The 26,971-nt window shown below is 46.4% G+C and overlaps 1 protein-coding gene across 4 annotated transcripts in view; it reads right to left on the bottom strand.

Annotated features, from left to right (window-relative positions):
• Window positions 1-5,134: 5,134 nt before the first annotated feature.
• The window catches only part of Cnnm1 (cyclin and CBS domain divalent metal cation transport mediator 1), a 58,979-nt gene continuing 37,142 nt past the window's right edge, over window positions 5,135-26,971 (bottom strand). The window contains exons 7-12 of one of the 4 annotated variants that reach the window (XM_027407271.2): window positions 22,957-23,019; window positions 14,948-15,111; window positions 8,862-9,045; window positions 8,573-8,719; window positions 6,442-6,543; window positions 5,135-5,214 (exon numbers count right to left, since the gene is read on the bottom strand). In XM_027407271.2, coding sequence (XP_027263072.1) covers window positions 5,135-5,214; window positions 6,442-6,543; window positions 8,573-8,719; window positions 8,862-9,045; window positions 14,948-15,111; window positions 22,957-23,019 — 740 coding nt within the window. The remainder of the gene's footprint in view (window positions 5,215-6,441; window positions 6,544-8,572; window positions 8,720-8,861; window positions 9,046-14,947; window positions 15,112-22,956; window positions 23,020-26,971) is intronic. The other 3 variants (XM_027407272.2, XM_035443065.1, XM_035443066.1) reach the window with 3 other exon arrangements.

Below are 26,971 nucleotides of genomic sequence, written 5' to 3' on the forward strand. Positions count from 1 at the left end.
TGGAATTGAGTTTGTGTTCCATTAATGAGTTATGACCCATAATTTAGAATGAATGGCGTAGAGGGATTTGCTAATGGCTAAAACAAAACCCAGTGTATTTTTGTTGTTGTTGTTGTTGTTTTCCGTTTTTCGAGACAGGGTTTCTCTGTGGCGTTAGAGGCTGTCCTGGAACTTGCTCTGTAGACCAGGCTGGCCTCGAACTCACAGAGATCCACCTGCCTCTGCCTCCCAAGTGCTGGGATTAAAGGCGAGTGCCACTGATGCCTGGCTCCCAATGTGTTCTTGAAACATGGCTGATCATGAAACAGGAGGATCATGGCTGTAAATCCATGTTGCTTTTATGGGTTTATCATCCAGAGGCCAGCCATTTTCTTAAGAAACTAGGATGAGGTCACATTTAGAGTAATTCTAGAATACCAGCCCTTCCCATAACAACTGGAGCACCTCCTGGCATATTGGAAAAATTACAGCTGTGTAAACACATCACTGTTTCCAGAGAGTCCTGGACTCTGCCAGTGGTGGTTGTGGAAAATTGGTAAGGTTGTGTCTTACTTTAAGCAACAGAATTACTACTTGGGAGTTGGAAAATATTTCAAAGTGGCTTTTCAGTATTTCTTGTGACTCCCAGGAGGTATAAAATCCTATAGTTTTGAAGATGATTGGCTCCTGGAAGCGGCCAGGTCCAGCCCTCTCCCCTAGTGAAACAGTTTGCTTCATGTTGTCCCGGACTCACCCCCTTTCATCTGGTGTGGGGAGGAATTCTTTCCAAGCTTAGCAAGGCACTCCATTTCTGCTCATAGGACTTTGAGTTTAAAAAAGTCTTTTACCTTGAGCCAAGATTTGGTCTGCTTTGTTCCCCCATCCCTCTTAGGCACAGGCCATTGGTACTGAAGAGGAATGGCCTCCTCAGTACCTCATGAAAGCAGCAGTGGCTATTTCTGGTCTGGCTTTCTGTACAAAGCCTTCTACCTCCCTCACTACACAGTTCGCTCTGCTGGCACTCACCCTGTGGGTGCGCCTGGGCTGGTCCGTGTGGATGAATGAAGTACAGGTTAGATGTTGGCTTGCCATTTCTTTGTTTCCTTTTGCACCTTTTATTACCATTTGTTCTTCCAACTTTAAGATGTTGCCATGAGTGGAATGAGTTACCTGTTGTTCTCCCTAGGTGTAGCTTAAGCCATCAGATGGCAGTATCTTCACTAGGGTCAGGCTTGGTTGTTGACAGTGAAAGAGTCTTGATTTGGCAGGAGAGGTGGCTCTGAGGGTTAAGATTGCTTGTGGCTCTTGCAGAAGATTGGGGTTTGGTTCCCAGCACCCACGGGTGACTCACAACTGCCTGCAATTCCAGTTAAGGGTATCCAACACCCTCCTCTGGTTTCCAGTGATAGGTATATATGTATATATATACATGCATGTATATTCATATATATATATATATATATATTTGTATATATATTTATATATGGCGTACATGTAAATCCACTTGATTCAAAATGTAGTCCTACTCAGTTAACTTTTGCTAGGATGTATTTAATTTTTCTTGTTAGGGAAAGGTAATTTTTCTCTAGGCAAAGTACTAAAACCATTAAAAATAAGGTAACAGCTTCAAGTGCCTGTACCAATGTGCTAAAGATGTTTTTAGTATGAAAAAAAATGTCAAATGAGGATTTGGCCTTAATTGTGGGTCCTATACTGTGTCTGGGGCTCTGCACATTTGGGGAAAGCTGTAGGACCTCTCAGACAAGGTACATGGTGGACTTCAGAGGTGGGATTAGTGTCACACCTTCTGTCTGTTCACAAACAGGACACTCAGATTTGCCAGTTCTTGTCCGGGCGACCTTAAGAAGTTATCCACTTTATCAAGCACTCTCAGCAAGCACCTTTGAGAAATAAGCTAATGGATCCTTATGACAACACTTGGTAGGAAAACCCAGAGCCAAACAATTGTTACTGTATTAGGGAATGAATAGCCTCTGTGGAGTCTCCGAGAGGAATCTTTGATTGTTCTGGCGTAGCCCACTAACAGTGCCGTTACGCACCTTGCCAGCTGTCTGGCTGTCCTACCCTCCAGAGCTAGCTTACAGCTGGCCCTCTTCCCTGACCTTGCTTCTGGCCTTTGCTGGAAGCATGGCATCTCCACTTCTTCCCAGGTGTCTGCAGAAAGCTGCCAGTGTGAGCAGCAGAGTCTCAGGCAGGTCTGGGTCTGGTCCCCAAGATCCTGAACATTTCTCACAGTCACATGGGTTCAGCAGGCCCTTCTCATTACCCTCTTAACACCCCTCCGTCTCCATTTACACCCAGGCTCAGGTCTTACTTCCCACATCTGCCACTCATTCCTGTAAAATCTGACCTATCTGGCCTCCTAAAGTGAAGTACCCGAAATTTCCTGTAACCTTACTGTGGTGATATTTTGTTCATGATCTAACAAATAAAGCTTGCCTGAAGATCAGAGTGCAGAGCTAGCCACTAGTTAGCCATAGAGGCCAGGCAGTGGTGGCACACACCCTTAATCCCAGAGACAGATGAATCTCTCTGTGAGTTCAAGCCACCCTGGGCTACAGGAGATTGATCCAGTCTAAAAGAGAGGAGCCAGTTCTTGGGAGTCACACGCCTTTAATCTCAGCACTAAGGAGGCATAGACAGGGATCTGGCTGGGCAGAGAGAGGAATATAAGGTGGGAGGAGACAGGAGCTCAGGGCATTCAGTCTGAAGATTCTGTAGAGGTAAGAACTGGTGGTTGGCTGCTCTGCATTTCTGATCATCAGCATTAACCCTGATATCTGACTCCGGGTTTTTATTATTAAGAACAATTAGAATTCCCGCTACACCTTACCCCAGCCCCACACTTGCCTCCAGTGGAGTGCTGCTCCCAGCAGCAGGGCCATATGTGACATGCTTACATCTGTGCACTGTCTAGCACACATCACGGATGAAAACACGTTAGAACTCCGAAATTCCATGGGCAATTAAAGTGGCCACAGTCCAGGAAACACATTTTCATTTTATTTAAAAATTATTTACAATTTATTAAGCCTTCATAAATACTTTATTTAAAATCTTTTTTTAAAATTTATTTTAACCTGAAGAAAATTTGGGGTTTTGGGAGGTGGGGAAAGGGGTGGTGACAGGCTCCTTAGAGGTTCTGCAGTGGGGAAGGTATAATGCAACAGCAGTGGTCTGGGCCTGGTGGCCTAAGGGACAATGAGAGGGAGCTTCCTTTGTCCAGCAGGCTCCCTTGCCAATTCTTGTTCAAAACTCATCACTTACTGGCCTTGGTCTGAGACACCCAGCACTGAATGCCGGCACCATCTATTCTGACCAGGCAGGAGCAGGCAGCAAGTGGTGGCGGTGGGTTAGCTAGAAAACATGCATGGCTGAGCCTCAGGCCAGCCAGGCTAAGCAAGGGCATGTGAAGTCAGTGACACACAGAAGAGGCAGCCCTGGCTCCAGTCTTCCCTCTCAAGGTCTGTAGCCCTCTCGGCAATGCCAACTGTGGTTTGGTAGACGGTGGGCAAGCGTTATGTGGGGTGTAGGTTGAATCATACTGTGTGGTGTGTCAAGGATTTCTGAGGTCCCTGTCTCGGTGGGTGCCAACCTTCCCCCACTGACAAGAATGCCTGACCACTTATAACTAATCTCCATTCTCAAAGTGTCCAGTATTCACTCTGCATTGCAGAAACATCGGGCTGAAAGTTCCACTATTTAAAACTACTAAAACCCTTGTGGGTCTGGGAACTTTGAGAATAGCAAGAAAGCTCCAAGTCTCTGGAACACATACAACACTAAGTTCCAACAGTTTCAAGGGCATCATAGGCCCTCTGAAGTCAAACTACAAACTCCCCTGGGGTAATGGCCCCAGGTTAACAACCCCTGAGTTAAATAAAGTTCCTGTGGGCGAGCACTTTCCTTTGAGACGAAAATAACATAGAGGAATTATCAGCTGTCCATCTGCCTGACTAAGTGGGGGAGGGGAAGAGGTGGCTTGGGAGTGGCTTGGAGATACAGCAGGCAGAACTGCATCTCTGGATACTGGCAGGAGGTATATAAGGGGTGGGAAATAAATCAGAAACTCAAATTCAAACTCCAGCTTGACTTACATTTTCCTTTAGGCTGGCTGTTTCCCAATACCTACATTATTATTCTTCGGATTAGATATGCATGGTCCTTCTGCCATCTTGTGGTTGTGATTGGAATTGCATCTGCCTCAAAGCCCAGGACTAAAACCCCTGTTTTAGTGGTAGGTTTTTGGAATACTTAGCTGACCAGCAAGGGATATAGTAAGAGGCTGGCAGTCTGGGATGGGGGTTGTGAAAAAGAAAAATAGGCGTTAAACATTCCTGTGTCAAGCACATTGAAGTCCCGTGACAGCACGGGGCATCCTTCCTGGCTGACCGGGGCACTCTTTGGTTTTCCATGGCTAAACTCACTGTAACAACTGTTAAGTTTGTTTTCCTGCTTTGATTTTCACTTAAAACCTGAAGTTCCATGTCTGGCTCACAACTTGGTCTCCGTGCTCTCTGACCCTCCTCTTCTGAAGCAGGCTTGTGGAGTGATTAATCACTGGAAGCCCAACCGCACACGCCCTTGGGAGATAGTGACTCAAGGCTCCCTGGCTCACCCCTCCCCAGGCATCGGAGAGAATCCGGGCGCTGACAGCGAGTCCCACACTCTGAAGTTCTGGTAGAAGGATCCGTGTCCATTCCTGGGACTAACCTTCACAGTTTCCCCTCTAGACTCTACACACTTCTCTGCCTGCGTCACCTCCCGAGTTAATGCTAAGCGTGGACTATGGTGGAAAGAGCATCCATTTTGTTCTGGAAGAAAAGGTGGTGAATTCCAGGACATGGGTCTCCTGTGACCCAGGGACACCAAAGAATAAAGAATATCACTGGGAGCCTCAGAGTGGCATTGTCAGTTGGGGTCAAGACCAGTCCTAGCACCTTCCATTACAGGCATCTCCTGTGTCAAACTGGAGGCAACCGGGAAAGCTTGCCAAACTGACTGAGAGGGGTGTGAGGTGGAGGGCAGAATGTTTTGTCACTGGTGGGAGGCCTTGGGGGAAGCAAGTGTTGGGAGGGTGGGTCTTTCCCCAAAGCCTTGGAATCTCACACCCAGCCAATCAGGTTTCCCCTCATCATGTGATCAGAGGTGTTAAATTGGAGTTTTCCTCAGAGGCTCTGTCTCCGTCTGCCGACCTCTTCCTTTTCCGACCACCTGAAACACAGGTTGTCAGCATCAGTCTGTAGCTAGGGAGGATGCTCTCAGTGGGCTGAGGACTCCTCAACCGCATGCGGCAGAGGGCTTTGGACCTCCTGCACCATGGTGCTGACATCGGCACATTTACACCTTGGAGTACTTACCCCAAAGAGGAACCTCTCGGAAAAACCACAGTCCCAGGCACTCGCCTATGACGGGGAGTTCATGGAAGAGACTCGGGTAGGCCCTGAAATGCCTTCTCTCCCTTCTCTGGAGAACCCCACCTCAAGTGACTGCCAGACACCCCCAAAGAGTACTAGTTTCCCAGTCTTTGATGTCCCGTACTGGAGTTCGTTGGTAGAGCTGGGAGCCATTCCTAAGGGCTCAGGTTCAGAACAGCTCCTGCCCACTCTTGCTCAGGTGACAGTGGTTATATAAATGTTCTCAAAGATGAAAGAGACACCTGTTTGCAGCTCTGCAGTTTTTAGAGGAACATTTGCGTCCTCTCTCTGCCATTGACCTCTGTCTAAGGAGGATACTGCTCTTACTGCTCTCTTTTTGAGAACATTTACTCTCTCTCTCTCTCTCTCTCTCTCTCTCTCTCTCTCTCTCTCTCTCTGTGTGTGTGTGTGTGTGTGTGTGTGTGCGCGCGCGCGCGTGCGCGCGCATTTGCACGTGTGTATGTGGTTGTGCCAGTGCCATGATATGCATGTGGAGGTCAGACCACCACTGAGTCAGTTCTCTACTCTCACCATGTGGGCCCTGGGAATCAAACTCAGGTCCTCAGGCTTGGCAGCAAGCACCTTTACCCACCGAGCCATCTCACTGGCCCCTGCTTTCCTTTCTGTGGAGTCTCCTGGACACAGTTTTTCTTCAAAGGATTATGCAGTGAGTATTATGGGTTTTGCAGCCTCTAAGGTCTCTGTCATGACTGTTTAACCGTGCCACTGGGGCCACATAAAACAAAAGGGTCTATGATCCAAAGATCTCTACCTATAAAAAACAGGAGAAAGAAGGAGGTCAGAATTTGACCTCGGGGCATGTCTGCGGACTCCTGGCATCAGATAACCAATGGAAAGGGACAGATTTGAACAGCATCACAGGTGTGGCACTGGCTCAGTCCCTATTGTGGGCCTCCAGAGTTGTGTCTCCTTAGGGTTTGCAAGCCTTTCCCTGGGAGAAGGACCCTAACATGCTCTGCCCCCTACTTGGTAAGGAGCTTTGGTCGGGGAGAGAGATACTCACTCAAGGTTCTTAGCAGCTTCTTGCCCATGGTCTCCTCACAGTCACTGCTGCAGGGGCTGGCCTCTGGCTCCAGGTGGATGTTACAGCATTCCGTCTCTGAAGCTGAAAGGAGAGCAAACTCAGGTCTCCAACCTAAATGCCAGGACCCGGCAGGAGATTCGGAGTGATACCTCTCAGTGAGTGACAGGGTCTAACTGTGTGTGTGACTGTGTGTGTGTGTGTGTGTGTGTGTGTGTGTGTGTGTGTGTGTGTGAGAGAGAGAGAGAGAGAGAGAGAGAGAGAGAGAGAGAGAGAGAGAGAGAGAGAGAGAGAGACTGTGTGTCCTAAAGCGTGTTGTTTATTAGTTACCAAACCGCATTTTTACTGCCAGAAAAGGAACAGAGACAACAAGAGCTGCAATCCAACAGTCTAATCTGAGTTAGAAATAATCCTCTCTCCTCAGATGCCATCTGGCAAGAAAGGAGAACATACTGTGTGCCTTGCCTAGTGTCTGTGCCAGACAAAAAGGACACCTGAGGCCACTTGATGTCACTTTCTTTCACTTGTAGAACGAAGGGCTCAGCAATAACTGGGTATATGCCTTAGCTTCCTAGAATCTCAGAGCCCAAAAAGGGTCCAAGCTAGGAGGCAGGATGCTGTGTTGGAAACTGACCTGCACCCAAAGCCCTGAGGTGGAGTCCATTTCTAACACAGTCATTGGGTGTGGTGAGCTGTTTCCCCTCTGTCAACATCATGGGTCCTCACATATCCCCCTAAGAGGTGGGCTAGATGGTCTCCAGAGTCTACCCATCTCCACCCCCTAACTACACGCTTTAATTCAAATCCTGAACTGGTGACTGTATGCACCATCTTTCTGGGTTTGGTACGTGTTGTCTCACTGATCTTACAGACTCAGGAGCCTTTTCAGATCTTTGTACACTTGGTGTGGAATAGGGCAGGTTTGAAACACTGGGCAGAGGAATTACTGGCCTGGTGGTAGCCCAAAGCTTGGAGCTGTCTACTTTATCGAGGAAAACTGGTACTGCTCATCGCTGCAGGGACACAGGGAGTTTTGAGTATCTCCACTGTCAAGGCAGAGGCACCCTGCACCTCAAATGAAGGGATCCAAGAATGCAGGGGAAATTCCAGAGACTTTGCCTGCTCTGTAGCCCAGTGGGGGCGATGGATGATGCCAGTTCTCTTCTTCTTCTTCTTCTTCTTCTTCTTCTTCTTCTTCTTCTTCTTCTTCTTCTTCTTCTTCTTCTTCTTCTTCTTCTTTTCTTCTTCTTCTTCTTTTCTTCATCATCATCATCATCATCATCATCATCTCCTCCTCCTCCTCTTCCTCTTTTTCTTTTTGGTTTTTCCAGAAAGGGTTTCTCTGTGTGAAGCCCTGGCTGTCCTTGAACTCACAGTATCTGCCTGACTCTGCCTCCTTAACTGCTGGGATTAAAGGTGTGAACCACCACTGCCTGGTACAAAGCTGCATCTTGATGCCAGAGCACAGCACACTGTACTTGTCTGTAGGGTAGTTCTAATATTTATAGAGTGTGATGCCAGGCACTGGTATGCCCTATATAGACATTATCTCACTCATACTTGAAACTGCCTTGCCATATAACTACCATTATTTATACTTATTAACTCACTCAAGGAAACTTACCCATTAAGATAAGAAAACTATATCTTTGAGTAATTTGTTTAAAACTGCATAGTTCCAAAATCCAGTGTGGTGGTGCATGCTTGTAATCCCAACACTTGGGAGGTGGAGGCAGGAAGCTCCGAAGTTCAAGGTCATCCTCTGCTATAAAGTAGGTTTTGAGGCCAGCCTGGACTACATGAGACTTTGTGTTAAAAAAACAAAAACCTGCACTGAGGGGCTAAGGGTCTGAAGCCAGGCAGAAAACAGCTCCTACTATTGAGAGATGAATTAGATGGGCCAGATACATGGTAGGTGCTTGGTAAAGGCTGACAGCCCATCCCCGCTCCCCGCGCGCGCGCGCGCGCGCGTGCGTGCGTGTGTGTGTGTGTGTGTGTGTGTGTGTGATACAGGAGCTATAGGGTCCCAGGGCTCTCCCAATCCAGCTTGTTCTGAACCACACTTGTGTCCAAGAGTGGTGATCTCCCTTGCTCCTCTGGACCTAGCTCTGACCTGATGTGGGAACAGCTGCAGGGGACAGCGAGAATTGCTGTGTCTTGTGCTCCTCGAAGTTGGTCATTTCTTCCTGGGGGAAGGCCATCTCCTCCATCCTGAGGTACACGACCTCGCCGGGGCTTCTCAGACCATCTGAGCGGCTGCCTAGGGAGGACAGTGAGGATATTACCACTGTGCCTTGGAGGAGACCTGGGGCTCTGGGAGGCATAAGATGGCTGCCAGGCAGAAGTGGAGGGGGAAGGGAGGGCTGTTCCTATCCCACAGCCGCCCAACCCATCTGACTCACACGGCAAGCTGGTCCTGTTGCTCAGGAGTGTGAGGACTTGGTCATCCTTTGGAGTCTGGGGTGTGCCCCGGGTGGTGGGGGCCTTGGTGGAGTCCCCATCAGTGAAGGCTTCCATGTCTGGGGATTGAGGTGAGCTGTCCATGTGGCAGGCCGTGAGTGCGTTCTGGTACTGCTGCCGTGTGATCTGGAAGGAAGAGGACAGAGGCTCAGATGAGCTATGTAGACACTCAGTCACAACAAGCAGCTCCACTGGGATGCTTTGGAATGCCTGGTCTGAGGTCTGATGTCACCAAGTGGGAGTCCTAGCCAAGCTGCAGGGGAAGAACAATGAAGGGCCCTTTACTTGTGGACTGCTGAGTCCCACGATTCATTTTTACTGGCTTTAGACTTCAAAGTATACTGGGAAGAAACCACATGGCCCTGTTCTGTGTTGCCGCAGCAAAGTATCTGAGTCTTGTACTTTATAGAAGAGGTTTATTGGGCTCAAAAGCCTGGACCAGCATGGAGCTGGTGTTTGCTGAGAGCCTCCCTGGCTGTATTGCATGCGACAGAAGCATAAAGGGAAATGTCAGGCTGTAGCAAGGGCTAAATACAAAGGCCAACCTTGTTTCACAATAACCTGATTTCACAAAACCCATCCAGTCCTAGGGAAATGATATTAATCCCCATCAAGGTGTTGCCTCCCCCGATAACCTACTCACGTTTCTCTAGGTTCTACCTCTGGAAGATCCACCTCATAGTACTGTTACATTGGGGGCTTTGTTAACCTTTGGGGACACACTCAAACCATATCCAAACTAGAGGATGTGGGCTAAAGGGAACTGTGATTTTCACAACTTAGTATCAGATCTGAAGGGTTTGTTACATCCAGGCTTCAGGGCCCAATTCAGAATGTTTCTAACTTACCAGCTCAGGGTCTGAAACAGAATTTGCATTTCTAGCAAGTTCCATTGGAAGGCTAGTGATACTGTGGCACTTGGGGGCCACTGACTGAGACCTAGTTAATATGAGGCACAGGTTCTGCTCTGTGTCAGTTTTTTTTTTTTTCCATGAAAACCATTTTGAAGGACACAGCAGCACTGAGCTTACAACTGGCTTTGGTAGTTTTCAGGCGGAAATGTGGGTTTCAACCACCATCTGCCCAAAGCTTCAAGAGTCAGTGCTCTTGCTGAGAATGCCCCATGCCCCTGCCTCCGACTTCCCTCGCTGAGCTATCTGAAGTCATGCTCCACGTGGAAATTTCTTACATGATACTTGATATAGCCCAAGAGAGCAGCTGCCCTCCCATAGCTGTGTTCTTTAAAGAATTATCTTTATCTTATTTATTCTTAATTCAAATTTAATTTACGTGTGTGTGTGTGTGTGTGTGTGTGTGTGTGTGTGTGTGCATGCTCTGGTTCCTTCCCAATTTTTAAAGGTCCATACATTCTCCAGATAATATAGGCTTTTAAATATGCCACATAGTTTGGTGCTGGCACTAGTCATTATTTAATTTATTTTTTCTCTTTTAACCATTTGCGAAGTTGTTTCATATAAAACATTTTACATATTTATATCTTGAGAATTTTTTTAGTTTAAAAATTTTTGTGTGTCTGGGTGTTTGGCCTGTATGTGTGTATGTTTGTGTAGCATGTGTTGTGTGGTACCCATGGAGTCCAGAATACAGTGCCAGATCCCGTGGAACTGGAGTTTCAGATGGTTTGAACTATCACGTGGGTTCTGAGAATTGAACCCAGGTTGTCTGGGAGAGCAGCTAGTGCTCTTAACCACTGAGCCATCTCTCTAGCTCCCATATTTGTATCTTATAATAATTCAGATATATTTAACGCACTGCACAGTAGCCAAAGAACATTGATAATGCTTAAGAAATGCATGCTGATTGGCTCATAAAACTAAGCAAACTAATTTTCAAGAGACAATATGTTTTTCTCTTTTTTTTCTCTCATTGCTTGCTGCAATGCAACCATGTCTTAGCAATAACTTGAGTTTAGGTTGCTTTTTCATACTTTGGCCAGTTAATAATTTAAGCATCTCCTAAATTATTATCTTGGAACTTACAAAAGGTAACTTTTCCCTTTTGGGCATCTTGACTTGGCAGTCAAGTCAACCTTTAGGCTGTGGATGGTTCTTGCCATTTCATGAACTTGTGGTTTGGGGATGGTTGATTAGCCTTCAAAACACGATCCTGCAATTTAGGAATTTTACCACTAGATGGTGATGGAGATCTTGGTCAAAGTCATACAACTAACACTGCAAGGTACCCGCCAAACATTATTAGCTTAACAAAGATGCCTACAGGACAGACAGACAGACAGACAGACAGACAGACAGACAGACAGACACACACACACACACACACACACACACCCCAAACAAAACAAAACAAAACAAAAAAACCCAACCAAAACCAAAACAAAACCACCAACCAACCAACCAAAAACCAAAACAAAATTCACCAGGATTGGTGGCTTTATAATGTATTGTCTACGAATGAATCATGGCTTTGTTTAAATCCTTTCCCAGAAAACTGTAAGATGTGCCCACCAATCTCATTTTAAACTTGTCTGGAAGTCATATTTCTCTTGAACTTAATAATTTGGGACTTTAGTTTATTGGACAAGGAGGGTCACTGGGGACCTTTCTTGCATCAGCAGCTGGGATTTGGGCCTGGGGAAGCACTTCTCTGTGCATGCTCCCTTTAGGTCCACAGGGACAATATGGCTCAGAGCACTTGCCGGGGTGCCTGAGCCCCAGGTCAATCCTTAGAACTAACTACAAAACCAATAAGAGAGCAGAGACACTTCAGGTTAAAGAGAAGGCAGAGCTGGGAGAGGAAGGTGGGGGAGGTTGCCTCAGCACATCCAGAGCATCTTCCGAATTGGGAAGTGGTGATTTTTCAATTACATTTTAGAAAGATCTTGCATTGCGCAGCAAAGGAGAAAACCAAACCCTTACCATCTGTCTTGAATTTAAAAACTGCCCCTCAGTAGAGCTAAGAGTTTTCTAAAGTCACAGGCTTAAAGAGAGTTTGACTGATGCTTTAAGTAGACATCCTTCTCAATTTTAAAACATTTAGGTAGAAAAAAACGGAATAAATTTGGTGTTTCCAGGCAGCTTGGACCAGAACACGATCCTTGGATGTGACAAAAAGAACGTCCAATTCTCAGTTCTCCTTGAGAATCGGCCTTGGATTCGGGGTTCTACCTCCCTCTGGTTCAGGCTGGGAAAGCTTTCCTTGTGATTTGTAGAAAGTTCCCTCTTCTTAGGTCTAGGAATGGGGACAAATTTTAGGAAAACCTTCACAAATTTCCTCTTTCCGAGATCCCCTTCTCAGTACGTTCCTCTGAGGAGCTGTCATGTACACGTCCGATTGTCCTATCTGATCTATCTGGTCAGGACAAGGACCACTTCTCCAACCCATCTGCTCCCCACAGCTGCTTATTTAAACCCGATGGATCAATGTCACTCACTCCACAGCAGCAAACCAAACTGTATTTTGATTTTTTTGTTTTTGAGCTTCACCCATAAATTGTGCCACAGGATGCCAGAAATCTAAACACTACATGCTGACACCTAATTGCCCCAGGAGAGGGCACTGAGGGGAGGCTTCTGGAGAGGATTAGGAGGGGATTGTGTCTTAAGGGTGGTAGGTGCTGTGGCTTCTCTTCTATGAGGGCTTGCCTCCTTTGTCTGCAGTCTAACATCCAAGGACACAAAGGTCTCGAGGAAGTGGACCCTCAACACACACTGGATCTACCGGCCCCTGACCTTGGGCTTGCCAGCCCGTAGTAGTGTAAGGTGGACATACTATGGTCATTTGTGACAGTAGCATGAATTGACTTCCTGAATTGAACCCAAGAAAAAAAAAGGACCCTCCCCTTTTCTCCCCATTTAAATGTTTAAAATTGAGAAGGTGACCAATTAAACGCCCTTTAAACCCATGGCTTCCGAAAACTGTTAATCCTACTTAACAGTTTTTTTTTTTTTCCCCAATTGCTGGGGTAATGTGCTAAAAATAGAATCCAAACTCCATATGCTGCCCCAGAGGGCCCAGGGGCTCTGCTTCCAATGCTCTGTTCCTGACATCGGTGCCTGCCTCTGTTCTTCACAGGCCAGTGCTCAGATCCCTGACACCCCCAGCACTGTGGTTTCTATTCTGGGCATCCTCCTCCCTCCCTTGTCGGCCCTCAGCAAGTGTCCTTCCCTCAGCCCTCCATTATGGCTACCTCAGAAGTAGCCGACTAGTCTCTCTGCCCTGTCTCTCTCTATGCCATGGCTTTGTCTTCACCACTTGAACTTACCTGGTTTGTGATGTGCTAACCTGTCTCCCTCACCCCTGCTATTGGCATATAAGCTCTACAAAGGCACAGTATCTCATCAATGCTAAGCACAAAGCAGACGGTGGTGAGGTAGTTGACAAACTGTGTCCTGAAGTTATGAGCCTAATACCTCAAAGCAGCAGAACTAGAACCCTGGTCCCTCTTCCTACCTTCACCTCTGAGGAGGTCTGTGTTAGCATTGAAAGGTCTTTCAGGCTGGAAGCCACAGGGAGTGAGGTGAGCCTCTCTGCTCTCAGGCCTGTTAGATGTCCAGTCATACCCGAGTGGTTCTCAGCCAGGCTGTGGTTGCTTCTCCCTGAGAGAACTCTCCACAACTCTCCCTGAAGTCCAGTGAACTGGGGGGTTGGACTCCAGAAGCAGACAGAAGTGCGATTCTATCTTTTTTTTTTTTTTTAGCCAGATGATCTTGCATTCAAGCCTCCAAGTCATTTGTAAAGTGGGAATGGCAGTAGCACCTATCTCAGAGGGTGGTGGTAAAGGACTCACAGTAAGGATCCTTGCAGGGTGTTCGCTACCCAGCAGTCCTTATCCTGCCCTGTCTTAGTGTTCTATTGCCAAAAAGAGGCACCATGACCACGGCAACTCTTACAAAGTAAAGGTTTCAATTGGGGCTGCCTTACAGTTTCAGGGGTTTAGTCTCTTATCGTCATGGTGGGAAGCATGGCGCCACGTAGTCAGACATGGTGCTGGAGAAGGAGAGAGAGTTCTACATGTTGGTCCACAGGCAGCAGAAGTGAATGCCTGGCTTGAGTGTCTGAGACCTCAAAGCCCATCCCAAAGTGACACACTTCCTCCAACAAGACCACACCCACTCCAGCAAGACCACACCTCCTAATAGTGCCACGCCCTATGGGGCCCTTCCTATTCCAACCACCACATGCCCCATCTGGCTTGTTCTGCCCCTTTAGCTGATAATGTTCAATGGTTTCTTCTTTCCACGGCTACTTTTATTGGCTATCACTAACATATCTGCAGAGTCCTGGCACGGAAAACGGGCCAGCATGCCCCAGAAGTAATCAGTGTTCTGGAAGGAAATGACCTTCCACTGTGTGATTTCAGTGTCTGGCAGTTACCAAGTGTACCCGCTGGACTGGGATAAGTGGGGCTCTAACTGAGGTCTCAGGGCCAAGTTTACAACGGTTTGCTGGGTGTCAGAAAAGAAAAGAAATCCAGTAGAGTAAGAGGGAGGGAGAAAATTTGAAGGATTCCTGGGCACTGCAACCCTAAGGAAAGATCTGAAGAGACACCAGCCATTCTCCTCAAGTGCCTCTGTCCAGGCTGCACCTCACGGTGGCTCTTTGGTGACCCACTTTAATATTATGGTTTAGAAATACTATCATGTAAGACAATATACTTCCGTAGAGGATCATCGTGGTTTTTCTATTTGCTCAGCTTGTTTATCCTTTGCTGACTGACCTTGAGATAAATGACTAGTATCACTCTGGTGTCAATGGCAGGGATCCAAAAGAGACAGTTCTGCCTAGAAATGTATCTCAGGCAAGCTCATCTCCCTTCAATTTGTGCCTTAGCGTCTCCACATGAAATAAAGGACCGGGAGTCTTGACTGTGACAGATGATCAGCATCTTCAACAGCAATAATAAACAGTAGCCATCGAGCTTACTAAAAGCAGGGCTTTGTACAGCCAGGGAGGAATCGCCACCCAGAATGACCCTGGGGCAGGAGAAGGGGATGTGTACAAAGGTCTGTCCCACTGCCCCAGCCGGCTGCCCTCCTGGAAGAGTTACCTTCACAAACTGCACATCGCTGAGGATATGCACCGAGTAGTCGGGAGTGTAGAGGTTGTTGCTGCTGCTGTACAGCTGTGTGTTGCTCCCGCCAAAGTCACTGCGCTCTCGGTTTGGAGACTCAGAGCGATTCAAGCCGCTGCAGCGAGAAGGGGACCGGTTTACTGCAGATGGTGAGGAAGAGGGAGGGGAGCGAGAGAAGAGATGGAGGGTGGGGGAAAAGAGGAAGGAGGAAGAGAGAAAAAGGCGCTGTTTATAGAGATCCCATGGCACTACCAGGCAGCGGTGGCAATGCAAGGACAGGGCCCACAACCCCACTAGAGCCCAAGAAGGGAGTGGCTTGTAGGTGTTGCCTCCCGTGGGGCTCTGCCTGACCCAGGGAGGAAGCCTTAGATGGTGGGCAGAGGTGGGAATCTGTCTTGGCTCTGGTCTTCAAGTTAGGTGCAGAAGGACCCCCAATACACAAGGATAGTGCTATGTCCATGGTTCACAGTAGTGACCCCTCTATTGGGGCAAGACAGTGTACACAGTGCAATGACAAATCCCTTAAGGAAGACCAAGTTCTTAGGTTTGTCTTCACAATTTCCTGTCACTTCACCATGGCCATATTTTAGGGGGGCTAACTCAGGTCTGCCTTAACAGTGGCAGGCCTTGGAACAAGAGTGTAAACAGAGGTCTACAAGCCATAAGGGTAAATAGTTACAAGCTGTACAGCATGTTAATACACAGTTAAGATGTTTTATTCTTGCCTTTCACAACTGTTTATACCAACCTGCAAGGCAAGGTTCAACTCCTTGAGTTTTGTGGCAGAAACAGGGCTGTGTGGGGTGAACCACACTCTGGTCTTAAGGCTTCTGGGCTCAGTATCTTTCAGGGATGTTTGGTCATGGAACTCTAGGCATGTTTGAGATGTGTAGCAGGACCTAACTCCCTTTGACTTTTACAAACGTCTTGTCTCATCCAGAGATGCAGCAATGAGGAGAGCCACAGTGGTCCTTGAAAATGTGGGTCATGGAAAGGCTCATTCTAACATAAACAAAGCCTGGGGAAACCCATAAACTTTCTGCCAAAGACATAAATGTCTCCATAGCATCTTTAAATTCAGTAAAAAACTATGCCATTTGGTTTTAATTGGACAGTGAGCTACCTTCCCTAGGATCAATAAGGATGAGGAAGCTGAAGGTGATCAGAACCATGGGACAACCCTAATGAGAGAATACAAAGCTTTTCTTATCCCTCTGTTCCCCAACTATTGTGACTCTGCCCATCTTCCCCAGAGGCTAAGAGGGTGTAGGCTCCTCAGACCTCAGATCTACTTCAGAGAGCTCAAGTGAAGACTCAAATTCTTCAAAGATTTTTTTCAGGGTGAAACCTGGCAGTGTAATTCTGACCCTGAGATGATGCTGGTGTCAGTCAGGATGTCTGACTAGCACCTCCTGGAGTGAGTCACAGAGTTGGATGATTTGTCTATTTGCCAAGCCATTACAGCTTGGCAAACCATGGAGAAGACATTCAAGTAAACATAGGTCGGATCACTTTCTCTCTAGAACCACAAGAATCGATGCTTTCCTATGGTTATAGAACGGAGGATCCCACTTTTATCCTAGTTGTCTCTACAAACGCCATTTACTTGTAAGCAGCTATTTACTCCCAGAAACCCAGGAGTTAGCCTTGACTCCTCTACTCCCTAAGGACCACATCCAGACCTGCCATTGGCCTCTAACCCAAACAGCCCTCTGCTCTCTCTGTCTCTTTCTAATCAAAGACAGTTACCATCGCCACTGCTTGGGTCACAATCTGGTCCCTCACTCCTAATCTCAAACAGCAGCCTTCCATCTCCCAGGAGATGCCTGAATCTCCAATAGTACAAACCCAACTTACATGCTGTTTCCCTACACACATACATATGATAAACTTTAAATTACAAATAAGAGACCACCTATCACTATGTATTAACTAATATAATAATGTGCACTATAATATAGAAGTTGCTCATACATTACAATTGCCTATTTCTTAGATTTTCTATTTAATATTTATGGATCTTGATTGTCACTGGGGACTGAAATCACAAAAAAATGGAAGTATGAATAAAATGAGACTACTGAGATCCATTTCCATAAATTCATTTCTGATTCTATATGAATAAACCCAGACTCCTTGCTGGTCCCCACTTCCTGATAGATTTCCTCTTGGGCCCCCTTCTCCTCTCTTGGCCTCTGGTCACAAGAGTGTCTGTCCCTGAGAAGATGCCAATCCCTTGGTTCTCAGCCCTGTCTGCCAAGGTTGCTTCCTTCTCAACCCCTAGCTATCACTGGAGAGGCTCATGTATCTTGAAGACCTCATCTGGGTACTCTGGGAAACTCTCCTGTGTTCACTGTTACCACCCCTTTCCAGTTCTTTAAAGCGTTCGTTCCACAAAAATGGAATTACACACTTGTTATATCTGCCTAACTCTAAATTCAGTGAGAGAAGAGACCTTGCCTTTCCTGGTCACCATCAATATATCCACAGAACCTGACCCGGGGTCGGCACTCTATATAAATGCAGAGTGGGAAAATCTGTACCTAACATCCCTTGAAGGGATTTTAATTTAGAACCTAAATTCTGTTTAAAGAGAGGTTTTAGAGCTCCAAAAATGATCTTGGGACCCCCCAAGCCTTTCCTCTGTAGACTTTAGTCGTCTGGGGGACCCCCTCCTCTAAGAAGCTAGGGTTGGTAGGGGGATACCAGAAGTGCAGTTGGATGGAGTTAAATCTAAGAAGTCCCAGGCCTTGGCCAGCAGTTTAGGAGAGAGGCCAAGGGCACAAGGACTATACCTGCCTGTAAATAACAGTACAGAAGACAGGAGGTCTTGGAGTCAGGCCTGTGGAAGTTGCTTATTCACAGTGTTGGAGGACCAGATCCTCCAGAGTGACTAAGGACTGACAAGACAGTGGCAGAAGATTTAGTGCAGCACTATTGACTGTGAATTATAAGACTGTAGTCTTGAGCCCTTGGAAACAAAGTGATGAATTCTGGCTTGGCTAAATCTGTTTGGTAGCTATTCAGGGTGGCAGCTGGCTAAGAAAGCCAGTACTTTCTCCTCTGGGGTAGATGTGGGAATGGCAGGTAGTCTTGCTGGAGGACAGCTACTTTGGCATATGATTAGGGTCTGGAAAGCTGAACCCTGACTCCATGGGTCTTGGCTTCCACTCAGTTTGGGCACAACTCGGGGAAGAAGACTCTTTTTGAGCTCTCTGTGGCTTTATCCACCCTGAGACTGCATCGCTATATCTTCCACTTTTCCTGACCAGACAGGGGCTTCACAGCCCACAGCTTCTGCCCTGAATCCTTATCTTAGGTCATGCTTCTATATATATTTGAAAAGGATGATAGGGAAACAGACCTATCTTATCTACTGAACTTTTCCCACCCACAGAAGCTTCTACCTGAATCACTTCCACTCCTTGTCCGGAATAGAGGCAACAACTACATCCTAGCTCCCCATAAAGCTTTCACCATACATGAGAATCTAGGATAAGGAGGTCACTCTGCCTTTACTCTGGGATTCACATATAAAACACACATACACTTTGTTGTCATGTTGTAAGGAGAAACATATTTTTGATTTTTTAAGTAAATAAACCATTGGATATTTACTTAAAAAATCCCAAAGATTTTCAACACCAAAAGAAACAATTGTCTTGTAAAAGGAGTTTTTAAGAGGAAAAAAAGAACCCTCATTTCATGACAAATAAAGTCCCAGCTCATCTGAATGTTGTGCAAGATGGATGTTTTAGTGTCCCAGAGCCTGACATTCCTTAATAGGTAGGATGCTGATGACTCCGCACTTTGGTAATTGGGCACACACACACACTCTGAGGCTTTGGAGAGAGGGGAATGGAAACGGAAATGCTTTTAATAAAAAAAGAGAAGAAATCAGTAACAGACGAGTGTCCCAGCAGCATGGCAAACTAGTTCAAGTTGTCTAATTCCCCTTGGCATTTCCTAAGAGCACAGAGGCACGGCTTGGGGGAATGAAGCAACGTGGAAAATCCTAAGTGCAGTGCAAGGAGGTCTGCAAGCAGCAGATCAAACAGCGATGCATAACACTGCTGACCACAGGGACACCAACAGGAGGCGGGTCAAGGGGTCAACATGCCTTTGGCCTGCTTTCGGTATTATATGGCACCATGTGGCTGGCTCTGGGGTGACTGGGTAGAAAGGAGCTCCATTTTCTACTCAGCATCACTCACTGCTCTGGAAGACTGTGGGAGAATCCTGTCCTGCAGCCAGTGTGTGGTCATCTTGCAAGAGCTGTCTGTCCTGGCTAGCAGCTCAGAGTGACTGGGGTTGGGGGGAAAAGACATTGCAGTGAAACTGGGGGAGAGTAGGAGGTGGAGGAAGGCATGGACGAAGATTTTACACAGTAACTGATGCTGGGAAGAATCCCCTTCATTCTGTACTACTATACAGGAGCCTTGAAGATTGCCACCCAGTTCTGGACCTGTTGTTCACTCATACCTACCTGTGTCTAGGGAGACTTCACATCCCTATTCAGGGAGCTAAACTCCAAATTCACAAGTATGATGCTTGACTCCCCTTGGGATCATGAAGATTTGGGGAGCAGAAGGACTCTGTGCCTCCCTGTCTACATCTTTTGGGACATCAGAGAGGACCGAGGGGGAACAACTTCCTTTGGTCATGGTTACTACCACAGGCCATCTGTGTTCCCCAAATTGGATGGGGGTGGGGTTTAATTACACAGGCTTATGAGAGTAAAAACTAAGATTATTAAAATTCATCATTCTTTGGTAGTTTTTTAACATCAGACAACCAAATGCCAAGAGCCAGCCCTCCATCAAGCCCCATGTGAACTCTGCAAGTCAGCCCCAGTTACGATCCCAGATGAACTTGCTCACGTTTCAAGGAGTTTTAATGGTTCCCAAATGTTTACTACACAAGAGCCAACCCCAAGGAATATTTCCACTTGCCACATTGTACAAAGCTGAAAGATTATTTTTAGGGACTCCTTGTATATTCTGGGAGAAAACGCCATCGTCTTTGATCTCAATGCACACTATGGACAGACAATCGAAGCCTTAGTTGTGATGTTTCTCCTTCTCTGTGTTCTTGTGGATTTGGGAGGACTGCCATGGGAAAGTCAATATTATCTCCATCAGGAGAAGAACGGAGGGAATGATAACTGCAGTGGGGCCAATGGGAAGCTTCATTTTTAAACAAAAGCACCTGCAAAGTCAGCTAATTGCACTGTACTCTGGAGGTGATCCATGGACCACTAAGCTCTCCTTACTCCAAACTCAAAGAAATGCCCTATGGATAATGATTTGCAATCACATGCTCAATATTTTTGAAATATTTGGTACAAGGACTCTTGGACTCAGTCCAATGTAAGTACCATATTCATTAGTGTGGCGAATGCAGATGCACCGAAGCCCTCTAGGGGGTGCAAAATGCCTACATGTGGAGATGGTAACTGTCCCAGGCAGGAGAAAGCAGGATCTAGGGACCTGGATTCCTCATCCCTCTACCTCTTATTACACATAGAAGACTGACCAAATGGCTTAATTTCTGCGAGTCTGTTTCCCTATAGTAATTCCTACCCATCTCCCAAAGTGGCTGTGGGGAGTAAGAAGAAATGATTCCTTTTTAGAAATTTCTTCTTCTTAACTTTTTGTTTATTTTTTGCTTTCTGAGATAGGGTTTCACTGTTTAGCTCTGGCTGTCCTGGAACTCGCTTTGTATACCAGGTTGGCCTTCAACTCACAGAAATCTACCTGCCTCTGCCTCCTGAGTGCTGGGATTAAAGGCGTGCACCACTACTACCCAGCCTTCTTAACTTTTAAAATTTACTTTTATGTGTACAAGTGTTTTGCCTGCATGTATGTACGTGCACCATACAGAATGCCTGGTACACATGGAGGCCAGAAAAGGGCACTGGGTCCCCAGTGCCTGGAGTTACAGGGGCTTGTTAGCTGCCATGTGGGTGCTGGGAACTCAATCTGAGTCCTCTGCAAGAGCAGCCAGTGCTCTTATGACCTCACTTGCCAGTACTCTGATTTGTTTTTAAACTTCTTAAGTTTCTAGGGTTTATCTTTTTCCCTATGCAAGACAGGTTAAGGCTTACTTAGTATATGTATATGTTTATATTTCTGGAGCAGAAATCAAGACTGGGACCAGAAGGAACCCAAGACTTCTTGCCAAAACCTCCTAGGCTTGTCACAAAACTCCCAGACTTCTTTGCTAACATGGGACAGAAACAAGAGTGACATAGGTATTGCTGTAGTGTGGAGTCCTGAGAATGCCACCCAGTTATCGTGGAGGCTGGTGGTTGTCTAAAGACAGAGACCAGCAACGAGAATGGAGAAAAGTGCAGAGGAGAAGGTGCTGGCTGCTTGATTTCTCTTGCTGCATCTATGATTGGTCCACCCCGCAGAGCTGAACTGAACTGGAAAAGGATGACTTCATTCTCAACTCGTTTACCATGGTTTCCTGTTGCACTGAACATCCACAGTCATAGATAATGGCGAGAAGGTTGAAAGAATCCTCTGGGGCACACATCAGCCACAGTAAGAGAAGTCTCTGCCTCTGGTGGGAGAAGGGCTACACAGAGGGTTGAGTCTGTTTATTCTCTGACATTGGGCTACATGAAGGTTTTCCTAATAAATATGGTGAACTACCACTATCCCTTACACTGGGAAATTACCACTAACTGGGTTGTCTGGCTAGCTGAGGGTTAATTAAAAAGAAAAATACATGCCTGCTTTGATTCGTCTAGTTTAAAATCTTGTAAAAATATGCACATTCTCCCTGCTTTCTGCAGCACAGTCACAATGCGCTCTTGGCATTCTCCAAGATTTGAAGGTCCATGATGTGGTCCTTTCTAATTTTGCTGGCATGTGGGGTTAGACCACGTAGCTGGTGTGGATACCAGATTGGCATCTCACATGGACTGCTCTAGCCTGTAGCCATTGGGAAGGCATGAACTCTCTCTCACAAAGGGAGATGAGTTTTATTTCTTAGTGGAAAATTACCATCCACACAGAGAGAAAACTCTGGTGAAATTTGAGAAGGTGGTTAACTTGTCTTGAACAGATAAACATGGGAACCAGATGGTTTGGGATAGAAAAACGTGATTTGGGAAAGCAGTTAAAACAACTATGTTTGAAGCTATGAATATGGGGTCTGAGATCTCAGGGCATGGTCTTTCCAATGTAGAAGGTCAACCGACCAGACACAACTGAATTTTCGATTGTGGAAGATATGGTGGAGATGGGTAGGGAGACATAGATGAAGAAACCACAGGGAACTGGACTTTTTAGCTGCAGGAAAATTTAACTAATACATTCCTGCTTTGGGGCCTCACTCCATGGTACGAAGAGATCAACCTCTAAAGACACAGACAATATACAAACGGCTACTTAATTATTCAGATTTACTGTACTCAGTCATTGGGTTATTGAGCACTCTATTAGGCTTTACTTGATTCAAAACAAAACTATCCAACTGTATTTCATTAGCATGAGGAGTTAAATGTAACGAAAAGCAATGTGGGCATTTTCACATACAGCAGGCTTTGTATGAGCAGAACCACAGGAAATACAACTACCACTCAGTAGATTGCTTGGAAGAGGGGGATGGGTTAGCAGCTAACTACATAGAAGAAAAAGAGGTGGTAGGAACGTAGGACACTGTCCCATCATTTCCTCCTGTATTTTCCATCCCTCCACTCTGCAGAGCAAATTATGTGGGAGAACTCACACTACTTATCACCTCAACCAGTATTCCATGTATACACAGGTATGTCCTGGCAGGAAAATTCCTAACGAAAGCTGTTGAGCCGGCCTGCTGTGCAAATGAGTATTATTTGTGCAATGCACTCTGCCTTAGTCACTGGAGTGCCTTTGGGTCGAGACCAGTTCTCATGCAGGACAGTGAGGGAGATCAGATGCCTCCTGCTAACCCAACTGGATCTACAGAGACCCGAGATACTCATGCATGTTTACCTGGGGAGCCTGCCAGAGAGTCCCCTCTGCTGAAGGCGAAGGTACGAGACACAGAGACGGGCACTAAAGAGTCGGGGGGGGGGGGCAAGGATATGTGAATAGCGAAGGGGAAGATAGACACAAAAGAAGAGAGACAAAGAGCAAAAAGGGTGAGACAGTCTGTTCCTGGTTCTTCACAATATCACATTGCATGGCAAAAAATAAACCTTGCTTCGGAAAACACAGGAGTGTTTACCAAGTCACCCCGGAGAGACAAAATAAAATGAACTTGACTGAAAGCCTCCCGAAAGGGTATGTAATAATCTCATGGGGAATCGCAGAAGCCTCTGACTAGCCCAGCCAGTGCCCTTGGAGGAAGCACAGAAGCAGCTTTCTCTCTGAGGTGCCCACCTTGAGCTAGCAAATATGTTAGAGCCCAGCACCGTCCCCTGCCCTCCGCTCTCCCAGTTGTCACACATAGCCTGCTCATACAGAAGAGCCCTTGGGTAGACATTCAGAGGCCAGGAAGCCAGGTGCATGCTGGGAGGCTGGATCCTGCCTGGGCTCCCAGGTGATGCTCTACTATGGGCACAGTGCTGGTAAGGAGCTGTGCACTGCTAGAGGCAAGGGCAAAGGCAGGGCAGTTTCTAGTAGCTCAACTGTGAGTCAACTTTATAAATCAAATCACAGTTACTTTCTAGAAATCACAAGCATTCCCTCTCTTTATTTTCTTCTCTTTTCTCTCTCCCTTTCTCCTTTCCCCAGAGTCAGAAATGGTAGCAGCCATCATTCAGGCCTTGGTAGAGCAGACTGTGCAGGACTCCAGTTCTTTCTTCATGTTAATACTGATGGGCTAAACAGGATGTCTGTCTGTCTGACCATTCTCAGAATCCCTTCCCAGGACCCAAGTGAAACTGATCTTCAGGCTGAAGGCACTCCGATACAGGAGGCTTCTGCAGCTTCCTCTTCTGTGTCACAGTTCTGTTTTGAAATTACTTATCCCTGCAGGCGAAGAGGAGGGTTGTTTGTTTGTTTAGCCTATCTGACAACCATTAATACTACCATAGGATGCTAAGGAGTGTTTGAACTGGCCTCTGTTCTGAGACACACTGGTCTCAGTTCTGCTAAGCAGATCGCAGGCTAGTTCTCCATCTGTATACCTCTGTGTGCCCCTGTTCTACCTGAGCTCACATGAGAATCCTCCAGAAAACAGGGCTCCCTCATCATGGGCTCCTGGATTCCTGGCAATCAATATCAAGATAAAGAGTAGAGTATGAGCCAGGCACAGAGGCATGCCTTTAATTCCAACATTCAGGAGACAGAGGTACACAGATCTTTATGAGTTTTGGTCTACATAGTAAGTTCTAGACTAGTCAGGCTACATAATGAAACCCTGTCTCAAAAAAGGGGTGGTGGTGGATGGAGTGTGGATTGTGCCCCACTCAGGGACACCTGGGAGAATTCTTTGTAACTTGAGTTCAACTCTGAGACACAGCTCACAGGTGTCCCCACAAAGCATTTCACTTTCAGCCTCAATGACGGAGAAAGGCTCAGCCTGCTAGGTCAAGGCCCTACAAGAGTTTACTGCCAGGTGGTTTAGGCTAAAGCTCTGCCTCCAACTGCACATGATGCTCTTGGCCAGCAAAAAGTGGAGCTGGGAGCCTCTGAACTTGACTTCAGCACCAACGTAGGGAACAACCGTGGGGTATGGGTGATTTGCACTTGGTCCACCCTTCACTCAGGAGGAAGAACTTGTTGGAGGGTGGACAGCAACTCTTTCCCACTACTGGCCAATGATATTATCTTTCCTGAAGATGTATAAGGGCTCAGAAGCATGGGAGGGGAAAAAGAATTTAATGCTTTCTTTAGTTAGTTAAATTGAATACAAAGTATATGACTCATGGATTTGAAGATGCCATGATAAAACCCATTATTTTCTATGGTAACTTAAAAAATTAATAAAAATAGCTGGATGGTGGTAGTGCACACCTTTAATCCCAGCACTTGGGAGGCAGAGGCAGGTAGATCTCTGTGAGTTCAAGGCTGGCCTGGTCTACAGAGTGAGTTCCAGGACAGCCTCCAAAGCAATACAGAGAAACCCTGTCTTAAAAAAAACCAAAGGAAAAAAAAAGAAATTAGTAAATTATGAAGAAAAAAGATGACTATTGCAAACTTACTCTTTTTTTTTTTCACTGATAAAATGGAAGGGTTTTTGATATAACTAGGATCAGAGGAAGCCAGACAGTGTCTTCTTACTTGAAATTGTGCCACAGCATGTGGGTGAAAGTCAGTGACCTCCTTTTCCAGGGGCTCCAGGGACAAACTCAGCCATCAGACTCAGCAGTTAGTGTCCTTCCTGTTGAGCCCTCCTGCTGGCCCTCTTTATAAAGAAAGTCATATGAAGTGGGGAGGGGAGAGTTGGGGAGACTTATGAAGCTCTCTTTTTCTCTTCCCACTGCTCTTTTTGAGGCCAGTATTTCTAGGCAGCATCGTAGAGTGCTAGGAGCATTTCCACTGTGATGCATGGGCACCTCCTTCTGAGAACGAAGGGCTCCCCGGTCCTGGAAACTGCCTTTCACTTGTTCACCTGTCTATGCTGAGTACGGATGCCTCTTTTATCAAGCCTGCTTGACAGTCATTGGCTGACATAAATACCATACTGAATCAGTTTCTTTTTTCTCCTCCCTTCCTTTTCTTCCTTCCTTCCTTCTGTTATCTTTCTTTCTCCCTCCATCCCTCCCTTCCCAGATCTCCTTACTCAAGTTCTATAACCCTGTGGGTAGAATAGATACTTAAGACTTCATTTCAGCCATCTGGTAAGCTAGAAAGTAAATGACATGGTAAGTTATTCTATCATTTCCATACAGCAATTGCACTCTGGAACAGGGACCTAAAATCTCTCTATTGTGCTGTGGGAACTAGTCATGACACGGGAGTGGCCCTATCTAAGTAAGTCACTGACTGGCTAGGTGATATGGAACAAGTTACTTCTTTGACTTTTCTTATTAAAACTTTAATTAATAAATTGATTTATTTATCTATTTTTGTGGTGCTGTAATTTGGACTCAGAACCTTGTCTATGCTGGATAACTACTTGACCACTGCTCTATATGCCCAACCCCATTTTCTCATTCTGAAGTGACATCTACCTTGCTCCATTCTTGGGATATCAAGTTCCAAAATCCTCTGATAAATTCCAATATGAAATACTATGTAAACTCTTTTTTATGATTAAAAGAAATATCCCATTTGAAATTGAAGTGGCCACCACAGTGCAAAATTTAACCAATGAATCTAAAGGAAACCTAGAGAAAGTCTTTCTGGGCTATATTTGCATCACAATAGAAGCCATGCGTTCTACACACTAACACACCAACTCTGCACAGAGAACAGCGAGAAGGTACAGCACAGGAGGGCAGATCGAGCCAGCTGTCAGCCCTGTGCCAGCCCTCGCCCCCAGGCAGCATGCACGGCCAACTGGCAGCCATCTCAGCACCAGCAGAGAGGTTGTAAGCAAGGAAAGAGCAGCAGCTAAGTAGCAGATTGCACCAGCCTTGATTTACAACACTGAATGTCACAGTCACCTTTCCCTGAAAACAAATGTCACAGACAAGATCATAGCACTCCAGGTAAAGGGCAGGGTGAATTAGTACTGCAGTGAAGGGAAGACTGAACCACCACCACCACCACCACCACCACCACCACCACCACCACCACCGGAGCACACAGATCAGCTGCCTGCATTCCCCAGCAGGTAGAAACCCACTCTGGGTGTCCCCAGCCACACCACACACCTACTTCATTCATCACTTGGGTGTGAACAGAGAAGCCACAACAGCCCCACATTCCAGACACACACAACTTAAGCCTCCGGGTTGTGTGGGTACCTGGTGGAAGGCAGTGGTCTGGCAGAGCATTACAAAAAGGCTGCCAGCATTTGTGTTAGCCCAGCCCATGTTCAAACAGCTTGGTTCGGGTTCCCAAAGTGGGCAGAGGCAGGGCCATGACAGGGAAGACGAGGGAGGGAGGGGTTTGA

This window comes from Cricetulus griseus, chromosome 3, assembly GCF_003668045.3.
Source record: "Cricetulus griseus strain 17A/GY chromosome 3, alternate assembly CriGri-PICRH-1.0, whole genome shotgun sequence".
Taxonomy (NCBI): Eukaryota; Metazoa; Chordata; class Mammalia; order Rodentia; family Cricetidae; genus Cricetulus; species Cricetulus griseus.